At 41.2% G+C, this 15,806-nt stretch overlaps 1 protein-coding gene across 2 annotated transcripts in view; it reads right to left on the bottom strand.

Moving 5' to 3' along the window:
• Positions 1-15,806, bottom strand: part of atp11b (ATPase phospholipid transporting 11B) — a 70,001-nt gene that overhangs the window by 35,216 nt on the left and 18,979 nt on the right. For both annotated transcript variants that reach the window (XM_072438316.1, XM_072438315.1), the window contains exons 4-14: positions 15,312-15,392; positions 14,181-14,288; positions 11,472-11,600; positions 9,572-9,675; positions 8,247-8,294; positions 7,753-7,817; positions 7,587-7,668; positions 6,860-7,010; positions 4,766-4,963; positions 2,404-2,562; positions 1,504-1,691 (exon numbers count right to left, since the gene is read on the bottom strand). In XM_072438316.1, coding sequence (XP_072294417.1) covers positions 1,504-1,691; positions 2,404-2,562; positions 4,766-4,963; positions 6,860-7,010; positions 7,587-7,668; positions 7,753-7,817; positions 8,247-8,294; positions 9,572-9,675; positions 11,472-11,600; positions 14,181-14,288; positions 15,312-15,392 — 1,313 coding nt within the window. The remainder of the gene's footprint in view (positions 1-1,503; positions 1,692-2,403; positions 2,563-4,765; positions 4,964-6,859; positions 7,011-7,586; positions 7,669-7,752; positions 7,818-8,246; positions 8,295-9,571; positions 9,676-11,471; positions 11,601-14,180; positions 14,289-15,311; positions 15,393-15,806) is intronic.

Here is a 15,806-nt window from a genome sequence, read left to right as displayed (position 1 = left end):
CCGTTATGACAAAGAGCCCGTTATAACAAAGAACACGTTATAACAAAGAACCTGTTATGACAAAGAACCCGATATAACAAAGAACCCGTTATAACAAAGACCCTGCTATAACAAAGAATCTGCTATAACAAAGAATCTGCTATGACAAAGAACCTGCTATGACAAAGAACCTGTTATAACAAAGAACCCGTTATAACAAAGAACCCGTTATAACAAAGAACCCGCTATAACAAAGAACCTGCTATAACAAAGAACCTCCTATAACAAAGAACCTGTTATGACAAAGAGCCTGCTATAACAAAGAACCTGCTATAACAAAGAACCTGCTATAACAAAGAACCTGCTATAACAAAGAACCTAACTTGTTATGACATGTAACAGTGAGGAGGTGATATTGGGTTGAAAGAGAAAAGCTGTAATATCACGTGTTGAAGCTACACAGAGGACCTTTAAGTCATTTGTCCCAAAACCAGACCGACACATAACGGTCCCATCAATCACCCACTTGTGAAAGAACCAAGAGCTCGGGGCCGAAGTGTCAGCAGAACTTTAAAGTCCATTTTGTGCAATGATCATAAAGTGTGAACAAGTCGTAAACAGGCTGTTGTTTACAGCAGGCTGTGGCGCTCAGGACTAAAGCATAAATACAAACGGAACAACACTCAACAACATTTTATAAAAGACAGTTTTTCATTTTTAACAAGTTAAATGTAATGTTTTTAATCAGGATAAGATAAGATAATAAATGAAACACAAAATATCTTTCTCTTTGTTTGTTTGCTCTCTCAACATGCAGCACATCTAACACCTGAAAACAACTACACTGTCAAATCTGCAGCTAAAGCTTTTATTTAAATCAATCCACTTGCATCCAGATTTACTGCAGACTTGTAACTTCAAATATGTCACATTTGATAATGTTAAAGTTTAATTTGTGGAGCCATTTTGAATAAGAAATCCTCAGATTTTTTTTATGCATTCAACAAAACACAATTTATACCTGGCTCTATCCATGTCAGATTTATAAGTCTAAAATATGTAAAAAGTGGCTGTACCTGATACAATGTAAAAGCATCTGGGTCAAAATGAGACCAAAGCTCGCTGTTAGCATGCTAATATCTGTTAGCATGCTAATGTCTGTTAGTTTATCCGGGATGGCAAAACTCATCCGTAGCTTTTAAGACGGTCATATGTTTTAAGACAGTAAAACTCAGGTACAGCGCCTTTAATTAGACATAATAATAACATTATAGTACTTTTTTTCTTACATTTAGGTTATTAAACAACAGAAGACGTTTAAAATTGACGTCTCTAAATGTAACATGTTTCCTCGTACTGTCTCACCTTAAAACACACATTTTAAATCACAATTAATTAGACAGTGCACTGATTTAAAGTAACTCTTTAAACACAACATAAACGTTCCGTAGTGCAGCTTCAATCAATGCAATTCAGTCACTTATGAATCTTTCAAACAGAACTAGAGACAGGTCTAAAGTGCACCTCTTTGCCGCCTCCACCAGGGCCTTCTCGTCCGGGGACGAGGCGTAGTACTCCATGTGGCTAGCGGAGAAGCCGTTGACGTGGGAGAACGGGTCGGACCCCGGGCCGGTGCAGTCGGGCTGGTCGTAGCTGATCTGGACCGTGTGACACAGGGCGACGGCTTTGAGGAAGAGCAGCTCGTCACCGGCCTGAGGAGGAGGAGTCAAAGGGAATACGTGAAAAACCAGTCAAGACTCTACGTTCGGTCAGTTTCACACCAAAATTACAGGATATCATTCTTAGTTTCAATACATTTCATGAGTTGAGATGGAGTTCTTGATGGACATAGATTCTAAGTGTTTGAGGTGAGATTGTTTTGAGTAAATTAAAGATGTCATTCATTCATGTTCTATCACTTGTTCCCGTTAGAGGTCGCGGGTGACTGGAGCCCTTCCCAGTGACTTTGAGCCTTAGGCGGGGTCACTCTGGACAGGGGCTCGTCGCAGAGTTAACAGACATATTCATCCACTAAGAGAACCCGCGGTAACGTGAACGCAAACTGCACCCAGAGAGGGGTCATGTGATGCTGGTCTGACCTGGGAATTGAACTCCCCCACCCCCACCCAATTCTCTCATTTCAATCTAAAGTCTCTTGTGACCAGACAGAAATGGGCAATACTCAAACAAAGATTCATATTCTGAATTCAGGTCGTTTTCAGTAAGGCTGGATTTTCACTTTTACGCATTTTTATAGCTGAAAAATAACCCCAAACTCTGTGTACGTTTTCCACGACCCAAAGTCTAATGAGTACAGTGCAGTGGGCGGGGCTAAGGAGCAGGATGACATCATCTTTGATGCGACAGGATCACTCAAACACGCGCCGTCTCCCCTTTAAACCTCCAAAACTATAGTCGCCGTACCATGCGAGGGGCGGAGCCGTCGGGCAAGTCGTCGGTCAGGCCCTCCGGCACCAGTTTGCCGTTGACTTCGCGGTACTTGGTCCCGCTGACGGAGCACTCGCGGAAGTGCATCTCGTTCTCCGTGAGCGTGCCCGTCTTGTCGGTGAAGACGTACTCCACCTGGAAAGACACGAACGGCGGCAGAAACGCCATCAACACCGACATCACCATGGGAACGAACACAAAACTGCATTAAATGGGATGAAGTAAAGCTCACGCTATTGGGCTTTCGAACGCTTCAGGCTGTTCCAAATGAGTGAGTTCTGAGAGGAGCTTAAGGATTTGGGCTTTAATAGACTCAGTAAACTCGCAGTGAGAATGATCCAGTGTTTTTATGAGAACGGTTATTACGATCATGATTAATTACACCGTCCCCTTCTTACGTTAACAGGATTGAAAAAGCTGTGTCTGTCAAACTAGCAGATGTTTAAACAAGTTTAAATTAACTAAAAGACCAGGTTAGGCCGCGGTTATTTTATTACTTGGTTTACTGATCCGCCGCCCTTAGATGATTGATTTCTAATTTATAAATAAAATAAATTATTATCAATGTTTTTTATAAAGTACCGCCGACAACGCAACATAGCATTAAATGAAATATAAAAAGCGGTATTAAGTCAAAAGATAAGAGCGCGTGAAGCAATTATTCGGTGCGATCCTGGGGAGAAGACGCTCACGCCCGTATCCCTGTCTGCTGCGTGCAGCGCTAACTCCTTTATATTGCAAATATACATTTTAAACCTGTTTACCACATTTTCTCCAGCGCATTTTGCCATGACTAGGTTGCACACTTAGAAGCGTCAGTCCTACCAATGTAAAACACGCTAAATCTACTGTTACACGCTCCTGCGCGCCGCGTCTCCCCCCTCCTCCTCCCGTGGTGCTTTTTGGGAAAACTCGGAAGAAAAAATCTTTTGAAATTTAAATTATATTTATATTTTGTCCGCCTGTTCAATATATTTCATTTAAAAATCCGTAAACCAAGTAATAAAATAACGGCCTTACTTAGTTTGATTCCATGACTTTGCATGGAAAGCTCAGGGTTTTTGTCCGGTCGCTCAAAAGTATTGGACTGAACTTAATAATGCACTGCAGACTGCTGTTGACACTGCCGTACCACTCGATTTTAAAACTATGTATCTGGGTCTTAAAACTCCTGCCATGGACACGACGGATGGATACCTTTAGAGTGTACTTTTGGCTTCAGCAGAAAAGGCCCTTAGAGGAAGTGGATGACATAAACTGCAATGACGATTGAGAACTGGACAAAACATTTTTTTATTCAGATTTAATTTGGAAATGGACAAATTTGACAGACTTTGGACTAGGGATGTTACGATATCAAATGTTTGTGTTACGATTATTGTGAGAAAAAACATCACGATTTAACGATCGTTCACGATTACTAAGACTGTGACCGAACAACAAAGACATCTTTCATTTTCCTTCATTCTCGTGCTCTGACACATACTGTTCCTCAAGTTTGTGAGCGAATTTACCAAACTGAACGCTGTGGAAAAACAAAATAAAGCTAAATGTGACAAAAACTGACAAAAATTCTTCACAGTCATGTCTATGTCTCTTTTGGCTTTATATTTTACCAAAAATACTTAAATTTGCCTCTAAATTGTCACGATGGTTTTTATATTGTGAATCTGAATAATCATGATTATTGATTAACCTGATCATCTTGACATCCCTAATTTGAACTACCGTATTTTCCGGACTATAAGTCGCACCTTTTTTCATAGTTTTGGCCGGGGTGCGACTTATACTTAGATTTATACTTATATACTTATACTCAGGAGCGACTTATATGTGATAATTGTTATTTTCACACTTGCAACCACATTTCATACGCCAGTGCAACCTATATATGTTTTTTTCTTCTCTATTATGCATTTTTTGGCTGGTGCAACTTATAGTTCGGAAAATATGGTAAATGGGACTTTTAATTTGACTATGTCACGATTTAGTTTGTATTTGTGTTTTGTTGATGTCTTCTCGTGTTGTTCTTCTGATTTATACGCTCTAGAAATGGAGTTTTGTGAAGATGAATTCTATTTCGCTTTCTAAATGGAAAAATCAGACGGAAACTTGAAAATTGCAGGTCAGAGTTAACATTTCTACTGAAGAACAAACAAACACTTCCTGGTTATCACTTCCTGGTTATCTCGGCCTATGTCATCAGAAGTACAAACACGCCCAACAACGGAAGCCAAGACTCGAGCGGACACTACGATCACACCATCTCGAGGGGTTTGCGTCCCGTCTTCTCACGACCCTCAGACGTTCTCCCTCGCGGGCCGTCGTGCGGTCGTACCTGTCCCAGCTCCTCGTTGAGGTCGGACGTGTTGACCTGAGCCTTCTGGCCGCTCTCCTCGTGGTACAGGTCCAGGTCCCAGCCGATGAAGAACGAGCCAAGGAACTTCTGCATCTCCACCGTCACGTACAGCGAGATAGGGATGATGAAGTTGTAGAGGACCAGGAACGCCAGGAAGTCAGAGATGAACTTCAGGATCTGCAAGAAGAGGAACCGGAGTCTGAGCGTCAAGAGTGAGAGAGAGTTCAAGAGCGTTTGAATAGAAAGTCGTCACATCCTTAATGTTTCTGTTGGACAATAATGGAGTAAATCTGTTACAGGATAAGGTAGTAAACCACTAAGAAATCAAACTTATTATCGTTTTAAATCTTAAATCTCGTATCCCCATCGAGTTTTGGAGTAACTTCAGAGTTGACAAAACCAAATCAATGCAAAGTTTAAGTAACTTTAGGCTCTTGTGCCGCTCTAAGCTGGAGATGAACTGTCGACTCTTGAGGGACACTGCAGCACAAGAGACGCAGCTCGGCCAATAGGAGTCAGGCTAGAGAGGAATGGGGGCGGGGCACAGATACAGGTACAGGTGCTTTTTAAATTTATTTAGATATATATATATATATATTTCAATAAGTTCAGACAAACACATACATTCAAAACAAAACTAAAACACCAGAAATGTGTGGTTTTTCCCCAGTTTAAGAGCTAGAACAAAAACTAAATAAAAAACTAAACACTAAAAGTATTTAATTAGCGATAATGAAGATAATGAAATGATAATTATGATGCTTTCTTGCAATAGGATTAATTCATGTATAAATGCGATTCAAATGTAATAAATTATTAAATTCCATCGATCACATTATTCACACTTTGAGAATGATTTGCTCACATTTTCGTTTGAATGTCTGCACATAGTCTTACTCCATTAGTCGTTATGGACGTCTGTTTTATTGTTCGATTTTTTTCTTAATCGTTTCCTACCATAAATGGCTACTTAACGCGTGAGCATGTAGTTTATTTATTAGATGAACTGCTGCGCTGTAAGTTTATTCTTCAGATTGGAAACATTCGTGGTCGGTGCAGTGCCTTGTGGGATACATTGCTCTGCTCTTTAGCATAGGGCGCTTGAGACTTTCCCTTGCAGCGTTTAAGGAGCTGTGAAAGGAAGCATAACGTCTCCTTTCCTCACTCCTTCCAAACTGATCAATTTGTCCTCATCTCGGCAGACGAAGACACGCCTCCTGGTCAATGAAGAGGAGGAGCTTCTGGGGCTTATTTAACAGATTCAGATAGAGACGCCTTCACTGACCGATGCAACAGCAATGGGCTTGTTCTAGCGCCCTAGGGGGAGGATAGGGGGGGCTTCAGACTGACCGGGGCAGATGGATAGAGGGGCTTCAGACTGACCGGGGCAGATGGATAGAGGGGCTTCAGACTGACCGGGGCAGATGGATAGAGGGGCTTCAGACTGACCGGGGCAGATGGATAGAGGGGCTTCAGACTGACCGGGGCAGATGGATAGAGGGGCTTCAGACTGACCGGGGCAGATGGATAGAGGGGCTTCAGACTGACCGGGGCAGATGGATAGAGGGGCTTCAGACTGACCGGGGCAGATGGATAGAGGGGCTTCTGACTAAACGGGGCAGATGGATAGAGGGGCTTCAGACTGACCGGGGCAGATGGATAGAGGGGCTTCAGACTGAACGGGGCAGATGGATAGAGGGGCTTCAGACTGACCGGGGCAGATGGATAGAGGGGCTTCAGACTGACCGGGGCAGATGGATAGAGGGGCTTCAGACTGACCGGGGCAGATGGATAGAAGGGCTTTTGACTGACCGGGGCAGATGGATAGAGGGGATTCAGACTGACCGGGGCAGATGGATAGAGGATTCAGACTGACCGGGGCAGATGGATAGAAGGGCTTTTGACTGACCGGGGCAGATGGATAGAGGGGATTCAGACTGACCGGGGCAGATGGATAGAGGATTCAGACTGACCGGGGACCGGGGCAGATGGATAGAGGATTCAGACTGACCGGGGCAGATGGATAGAGGATTCAGACTGACCGGGGCAGATGGATAGAGGATTCAGACTGACCGGGCTGCTGTTCCTCTCCTGCTCCGTCTTCTGGTTGTAGAAAGGCTCGTCCCACTCGTCCTCGGACTGCCAGGCGTACTTCAGGATGGTGCTGAGGACGGCCTCGAACAGAAGGATGCCCAAGTAGATGATCAGGAAGGAGTTCATCGACCTGAAGGCCACAAATTATCCGTTATTTGATTACTTAATTAGTTCAGTTTTTTTCATAATTGCTTAATTGGGATAAATTGGTTAACTCGTTTCAGGCGTAATTTTAGAGCTGTCACAATTGAACATTCTCACTGTATTCTACATAGTAAAAACAGGATAACAATGTAATTTCCACAGAATTCTCGCAAACTAATCACAATCCAGGGCATATACCATGAATTTCATATCTGATATGTATGGTATATGATCCAGGGTCCAATGTTTCATCCATAAAAGTCATACTATGCAAAATCTACTTGTTCATTTGTAACATTTGAGTGATTTGCGTATATTCGAAAAATCCATTATAAAAATTATAATGTTTAATAGTATATTTTTCTGACAGTCATTGGGATTTCATGTAATTTGTGTTTTGATAGTAGGATTCAGTCCAAAGTTCACATTTTAAAGGCGAGGATGGAAATATGACCACAATAACAAGCGTTTGCAGAGGTATAAAGCACAGCATTAGCAGCTTTTATACATAAAACAGGATCTTTTGCTGTCTTAAGTTGGTGAAATGATTGTTGCTGATTACTTTTCCACTGCCGAGCGCTTCTGGGACTTGCATTTGTAGTTCAAGGCCATCTTTGACTCCATCCCAGTGTAAACCGCCACACCTGTTCCAACACAAGCCGGTCATGTACAGACGTAGATGAAGGTGAACGGGCCTCGTGTCTGTCGACTTCACGCAGTAACTTTACCGTAAATCTCTTTGGTGTTCTTGAGCCGGGCTCCTCGCAGCAGCAGGTTCTCTGGGCCCAGTGGTCTAAGTCAAGGGGAAACATAAGTACAGCTTTGGGACATTATCCATCACTTTGAATTGAAAAGTGAAGAGTTGAAGATGGCTAAAGTCGCGAGGGGCAAACGCTTCAAAACACGTCCTTTTCTAATCGAATTGTCATCAAAAGGCAGCACAAGATGAAGGGAAATGTAATAACCGTACTTTAATTCAGTGCGTGTTGTTGAATATTAAGGTAACAATCATTTTAAGTAAGGTTTTAAGTTACATACAGAACCAGGATGTAAACAAGGCCATGTTAAGACTATAATTATTCAGAAGACTAGAATCTGACCGTTTCAGGTTAACTTTAACTACAAACTATGTCATTAAAGGGCGTGTTGAATATGTAAAATCAAATAAAGTCAGATTGAAGACGATGTTGTGAGAAATTATGTGGCAGTAGAAAAGACTGACCTGACAATCTCCTCTCCGTGCTGAGTCACCGTCACCCGACCAACAAACCTGCAAAACACAATATATTAAAATTAATATTAAAATGAAACAAGGCATTGCCCTGAGTGACAAGTTTAATTTACAGTATATGCAGAAATAATCAAATAATGATTGAATGGGATGAAACATTTGTGAATAATATCAGATTTATTTTCAGGAAGTTAAGACATAGAAACTTATCTAAAGAGGACAAATGTACTTGAAAAGAAACCGTAGAACAGTAAAAGGACAACATAAGGAGGAGGAAGTGTTCTAAAAATACTGTGATCGATCGACAGTGTTCAGCTGAGAGGAAGAGAGGAAGAGCGAGGGCTAAAGAGAGGAAGAGTCAGGGTTAAAGAGAGGAAGACCCAGGGCTAAAGAGAGTAAGAGCGACGGCTAAAGAGAGGAAGAATCAGGGCTAAAGAGAGGAAGAGTCAGGGCTAAAGAGAGTAAGAGCGATGGCTAAAGAGAGGAAGAATCAGGGCTAAAGAGAGGAAGAGCCAGGGCTAAAGAGAGGAAGAGCCAGGGCTAAAGAGAGGAAGAGCGATGGCTAAAGAGAGGAAGAATCAGGGCTAAAGAGAGGAAGAGCCAGGGCTAAAGAGAGGAAGAGCCAGGGCTAAAGAGAGGAAGAGCCAGGGCTAAAGAGAGGAACAGTCAGGGGTAAAGAGAGGAAGAGCGATGGCTAAAGAGAGGAAGAGCGATGGCTAAAGAGAATAAGAGCGATGGCTAAAGAGAGGAAGAATCAGGGCTAAAGAGAGGAAGAGCCAGGGCTAAAGAGAGGAAGAGCCAGGGCTAAGGAGAGGAAGAGCAAGGGCTAAAAAGAGGAAGAGCAAGGGCTAAAGAGAGGAAGAGCGAGGGCTAAAGAGAGTAAGATCGATGGCTAAAGAGAGGAAGAATCAGGGCTAAAGAGAGGAAGAGCCAGGGCTAAAGAGAGGAAGAGCCAGGGCTAAAGAGAGGAAGAGCAAGGGCTAAAGAGAGGAAGAGTCAGGGCTAAAAAGAGGAAGAGCGAGGGCTAAAGAGAGGAAGAGTCAGGGCTAAAGAGAGGAAGAGTCAGGGATAAAGAGAGGAAGAGTCAGGGCTAAAGAGAGGAAGAGTCAGGGCTAAAGAGAGGAAGAGTCAGGGCTAAAGAGAGGAAGAGCCAGGGCTAAAGAGAGGAAGAGCCAGGGCTAAAGAGAGGAAGAGCGAGGGCTAAAGAAAGAAAGAGCCAGGGCTAATGGACGGGGATAAGAACAAAGGCCTGCCACATCGCCACGGTGACAATCCCACTGCTGTGGCGTTTGCATATGGCCACGCCCCTTCTTTACCTGTACAGATCGGCCTCGGGTTGTTGACACTCCACCACGGCCTGAAGAGTCTCCAGCTGCGTTTCGGACTGACACACCGATGTTTCTGCCACAGAGTAGTGAGTCTGCAACACAGGACACGAGAAAAGAACCATTCAGAACCTATCATAGACCAGGAACCATTCATAGACCAGGAACCATTCATAGACCAGGAACCATTCATAGACCAGGACCACTCATGTACATGAGAAAAGAACCATTCAGGACCTCCCATAGACCAGGACCACTCATGTACACGAGAAGAGAACCATTCAGGACCTCCCATAGACCAAGACCACTCATGTACATGAGAAGAGAACCATTCAGGACCCCCCATAGACCAAGACCACTCATGTACATGAGAAGAGAACCATTCAGGACCCCCCATAGACCAGGACCACTCATGTACATGAGAAGAGAACCATTCAGAACCTCTCATAGACCAGGAACGATTCATAGACCAGGAACCATTCATAGACCAGGAACCATTCATAGACCAGGAACCATTCATAGACCAGGACCACTCATGTACATGAGAAAAGAACCATTCAGGACCTCCCATAGACCAGGACCACTCATGTACATGAGAAGAGAACCATTCAGGACCTCCCATAGACCAAGACCACTCATGTACATGAGAAGAGAACCATTCAGGACCCCCCATAGACCAAGACCACTCATGTACATGAGAAGAGAACCATTCAGGACCCCCCATAGACCAGGACCACTCATGTACATGAGAAGAGAACCATTCAGAACCTCTCATAGACCAGGAACGATTCATAGACCAGGAACCATTCATAGACCAGGAACCATTCATAGACCAGGAACCATTCATAGACCAGGAACCATTCATAGACCAGGACCACTCATGTACACGAGAAGAGAACCATTCATAGACCAGGACCACTAATAGACCAATGAATATAATATTATCCATTTAGACGATAGAAATGAAACAAAGAGAACGAGGTACAGAGCTGCGTTCGGAGCAGCGACGTCTGGAACGCAGCAGCATAACGATTATTTAGTAAACGAGAAGGGAAAGTGATTGGCTAAAAGCTCTCGTTGCATCATCCGCAATCGTGCTGGAGCTAAAGGTCGTGTCGTCTAGACAACAGTAAAACGATATCGCCCGTCCGAATGACTCGAGTGATCGAATCTACTCTGACAGAGACCTTTGGCTAAACGCTTTACCGTTTCAGAGCCAATTTATCCACATATAATTTGCATTTATATTTGATGAGGGTTTATAAAAGGGTTTGAACGGAGCCTAAAAGGATCATTTGGCCTTGTATTTAAATCTACAAGAACAGTGTGTTTTGTTTTAATTCCAAAATATAGAAATAACAATTCATTTCATGTGGTAACTACGGACGGCGATCGTGCCTTTATAACGGAGGAATGCCACCGCCTTCTTCAATTGGAAAACAGAATATATCATCGTCGCTGAAGTCTGTACTATTTATGTGTATTTTAAAGATGGGCCCAGTAATTATCATATATTTCATAGTTTTGGCCGGGGTGCGACTTATACTTATATCCTTATACTTACACTCTGGAGCGACTTATATGTGATATTATTTGTTATTTTCACACTTGCAACTGCATTTCAGACTCCAGTGCAACTTATATATGTTTTTTTTCTTCTCTATTATGCATTTTTTGGCTGGTGCGACTTATAGTCCGGTGCAACTAATAGTCCGGAAAATACGCTCGAGATATAAACCATACCCCAGGACAAAGATCAAAACTGTTCTACACCGTACGGCTTGTAAAGTGCTTGTAAAGTACTTGTGAGGCGCTCGTAAAGTGTTTGTGAGGCGCTCGTGAATCGCTCGTGAGGCGCTCGTGAAGTGCGTTTCCACGGCGCAGAACGCACCTTGAGGTTGGTCTCTCCGTCCAGGCTGGCTGTGGTGATGTGACACGTGCCATCCACTCGATCAGACGACAGCAGCACCAGGTCCACGGGAAACGTCTCGTCTTTAGCCACGCGAACGATGTCCCCGACCTGCTCAGTGAAGATGACACAGTAACAGTGTCGCCATGGTGAAGCCGCATGTCAACGACAGGTTTAAGATTGTCCAATTTTAGCTTTATTTAGTGTATTTATATCTGTTGTAAATATAAATCATAGTTTGACACCAGTCGAGCAGGTATTTGTGGAGAAAACGTTGAAAACCTGTAGAAAATGACAGGAAGTGACATCACACCAGGATCACTCATTCCATTCAAAGTTTATGCAGAATTTACACAAAGAAACAACTTCTTTCACTCTCTAAACATTAATTCAACAACATAAAGTCGCTCTCATATAATTTTATTTGTCAATTTTTTTTAAAATTGTGAAATTAGACAATAGGCCCAGTGGTTCCTAGTGTTATGTCATCAATTATAAACAGGAAGTGAAATTATAAACCTAAAAAATGTGCCAATCTTTGATAACGTTTTTATAATTGTTAGCACATTTCAAACCATATTCATCTTAACTACATTATAGTTCAGTGAGTCGTCCGACCTGTAGGGGGCGCTTAAACGTGACATAAACAGCCAGACAAAAAGGTTTTTTTGCTTCTAAAATTCTACAGATTGTTTTTTAGTTGTTTTTAATGTAACCTGAATAATCACATTACAAATAGTAAAGGACAGTAAACTGCACCGTGTGAATATTGCTTGGTTTATGTGAATTTATTAATTTATTAGTTTGCAATTATGTTTTAAATTAGTCGACTAGTCAAAGTTATTTTTATTGTAGACCGAGACTTTAAAATACATTATAAACCAGAAATATGGCGCTTGAAGGCTTCTAGAATATAGTTCCTTAAGTAATATATAATTTTTTTTGACATTTTGATTTAATAATGCTGCAGAGTTTGTAATAAAATGTATCTTTGTGGGTTTTTTAGAGTCTGTATAGGCCAGATAACGATTATGACCATCAAATACAAGGATCATTATTTTAGTCATGATCAATCTTAATCGTTGCAGCCCAAATGGAATTTTTGTAATCACAATACCTAAAATGACCCAACTTGACTTCCCTAAATGCCTTTTCTTTTTCCGTAGTATTACTGAATGTTTTTTTTTTTTAAACAAATGAAATGCTATTTTAATTGAATGTATTGTTTGTTTAACATCTTATAATTGAGTTGAACAAAGCTCATTAAAAGCTGGTTTAAGTCATAATTGCACAAATGTCCTTTATAATTAACCCCACTCAACCAGTCATGTACTTGAGTGGTTTGAGCCGGGGCGGTCCATCTGAACACAACACTTCGTTATGCACACATTCATTATTATGACCTCAGCTGTGTTTTATTGTAATCTTAAAGAGCGTTGAGTTTAAGTCCACATATTGTAGAGCTGTTTGTGATTTACAACCGTTATCTGGACAATACAAATAAGAAAATACCTTTTTATAACAATCAAATAAATGAACAGTGGCATTGTCCAATCAAAATGTCAAAAAATAATAAAACACTGTAATTTTCTTCCGTAATACACTTCAATTGTAAATATTCTCCATGTAAAAGTCACCATTTTTCAACATTTATTTCGTTATAAATGTATTTAAAATGTCTCAATGTGCAACAATAAAAATATTTTTTAATTATAAAATAAAACAGATAAATAAATCAAAATTGAATAAATCAAAATTAATTAAAAATCACTGATGAATTGACGACTAAAATGATCATTATTTGCCACTCTAATACATGGAATTGAAATGACAAAAAATAAAGTGCTCCAATTTTTACTCTTTTTATAATCCAGATTGAGACATTTCTTGCTTCACAGTTTGAGAAGAACATTTAAATAGATAGTTTAAAGGTATGCACTGTGTCAACAACACACATTTAGGTCATTAAAAAAAAACACAACATGTGTGTGTATCTTTAAGGGTTGATTTGCTTTTAAATAATAACTTTCTCCCTTGACGTCCCACTTATTAAACCCATGTCTCGCTGCAACAGATGCTTTATTCACACAACATTCCTGGTCCAAGCGCGTGACCTTTAGTTTGGCACAATCTCGTCACGTGAAGCTGAACTCTTCCTTATCACCATATTTCACAAATAGAGCTTTGGGAAACTCAATAGCTTTATCAAAGAGCTAAGTTCAGCCTAGTCCTGGGTGTTGGTTTGAAGTAGGGCTGCATTATCGGGACTGCGAGACTCTGAAATGCGAGCCAAAAAGCGTTTTGTAACAAAGACTGACATTATTGAATCAAGATGTCAAAAAAGTAATAACAATTTCTGATTTTCATCCATAATACACGTTATACATACATTTTCTCTATCTAGAAGCCTTCAGTCACTATATTTAAATTATTTATGAAACAGAAATAATAGTTTGACTAGTCGACTAATCAAAATAGTAGTTTTTTTTAAAAGAGTTTTTCTACAAGAGTGTCTTTTATAAGTTATTTGTTTTTATTATTAAAGGTCTATATCTATTCTGTGTTGCAACAATGGAATTTCCTCATTGTGGAACAAATAAAGGCTTATCTTATCTTAGTTTGGGCCTTTTCACAGAACATCACACACATCATCCCAAACCCACTAGAAACATCCCTTTGTCGTGCTCGTACCCGGATGTTTTTGGATCTCGTCTGGACCAAGCTCCCACTGCGCACCACGTAAACCGGAGCTCCGTTCACCTCGTTGTCCGCCTTGTGTCGGAGCCAGTCCTCGTAGCCCTGGTGACACAGGAGTTAGTGGGCAAATCGTGAGCGACCTGCAGCCATCAGAATGCCAAAACATGAACTGACAATGTGCTCGAATGGAAAGAGGATCCTAGAAGAAGTGTCTGTGTGTATCAATAATGCGACTATGGTTTTAGTTGTTCTTAACGTCTCTTGATAGTGTACCGTATTTTCCGGACTAGAAGTCGCACCCCTTTTTCATTGTTTTGGCCGGGGTGTGACTTATATTCCAGAGCGACTTATATGTGATATTATTCGTTATTTTCACACTGGCTGGCAATCTCCACTTCCTCTACCACCGGAGTTTGTGGAGTTGTTTAGAAGTGACACAGAGGAAGAAGAATTCAATGGATTTAGTGATTTGGGGTAATACTGATGCTTTGGTAAACTTGTTAGCATGTTCTTTATGCTATAGTTATCTGAATAACTGTTAATATGTTACGTTAACATACCAGACACTTACCACATTTCGTTGTCTGTGCATCATGTAGCTGAAGGTGTTAGCGTTAGCATACGTACACCTATTCACCATGTTCTCTAATCTGTTTTTATTTTAGACTGCATTTCAAGATGAAATGTCTTTTCTTGGTCTTGATTTTATAAAATAAATTTCCCCCAAAAATGCGACTTATACTCCAGTGTGACTTATGTTTTTTTTCCTTCTCTATTATGCATTTTTGGGATAGTGCGATTTATACTCCGGAAAATACGCTAAATGTTTTTGTGATTTGTGTGCGGTCGTGTTTTTCCCTTTGTCCCAGGTCACGCTTGAAAAACAGGTCTCGATTAAATGGTAAATAAATAGTAAATAATATAAATGTAATGTATATTCCAAAATAACACAAAGATAATAACACGTTTTGTTTTTAATTCGGACATTCAAGCATGACATTCTTTTCCTCTCAAATAAAAATCTCAACCCGTTCAACAGAGACAAACCACACTGCGCGTTTTGATTGCCCTCACGCAGTTTCTGTTCTTGTTCTGAGCGGGAACAGGAACTCGTTCGTTCCTCACCTGTTTGATGGCGGTGACGGTGATGACAAAGAAGAGCGGCAGGCCACTGGTGACGGGCGACGTGGGCGTGTCGATCATCAGCTGCAGAGACACGGAAGGAGAGCGGTGAGTGTCAGGGAACTGCGGCTCTGCGCGTTCAAGTCAAAACCAAGTACCTGGACTGCATGATTTCAGTTATAAAAAAAAAATCGCAATTTTAAGTTATACAGACAAAACAGGTCTTAATTTAATGTTTTTTAACGGTTATTATTTCATCAATCAATCAAATTTTATTTATAGAGCACAACTCGGACAAAGTGCAATTCGAAGTGCTTTACAACGTTAAAAACACAGTACAATACGCGTCTGAAGCAGCAGTTCTCAAACAACAACCTCTGTGTGGAGTTCCAACTTCTCACCAATTACAAGCTCAGAGCCCCCCATGCTGCAGACGACCGGAAACTGGCAGATCAACACAACACAGTCTCCTCCATATTACCCCTCCCCCACTGTGGC

Source organism: Eucyclogobius newberryi, unplaced genomic scaffold (assembly GCF_026437365.1).
Source record: "Eucyclogobius newberryi isolate DKJ021-1_F unplaced genomic scaffold, fEucNew1.0.hap1 SCAF_9, whole genome shotgun sequence".
Classification (NCBI taxonomy): Eukaryota; Metazoa; Chordata; class Actinopteri; order Gobiiformes; family Gobiidae; genus Eucyclogobius; species Eucyclogobius newberryi.
This window is presented reverse-complemented; position numbering and strand designations above follow the sequence as displayed.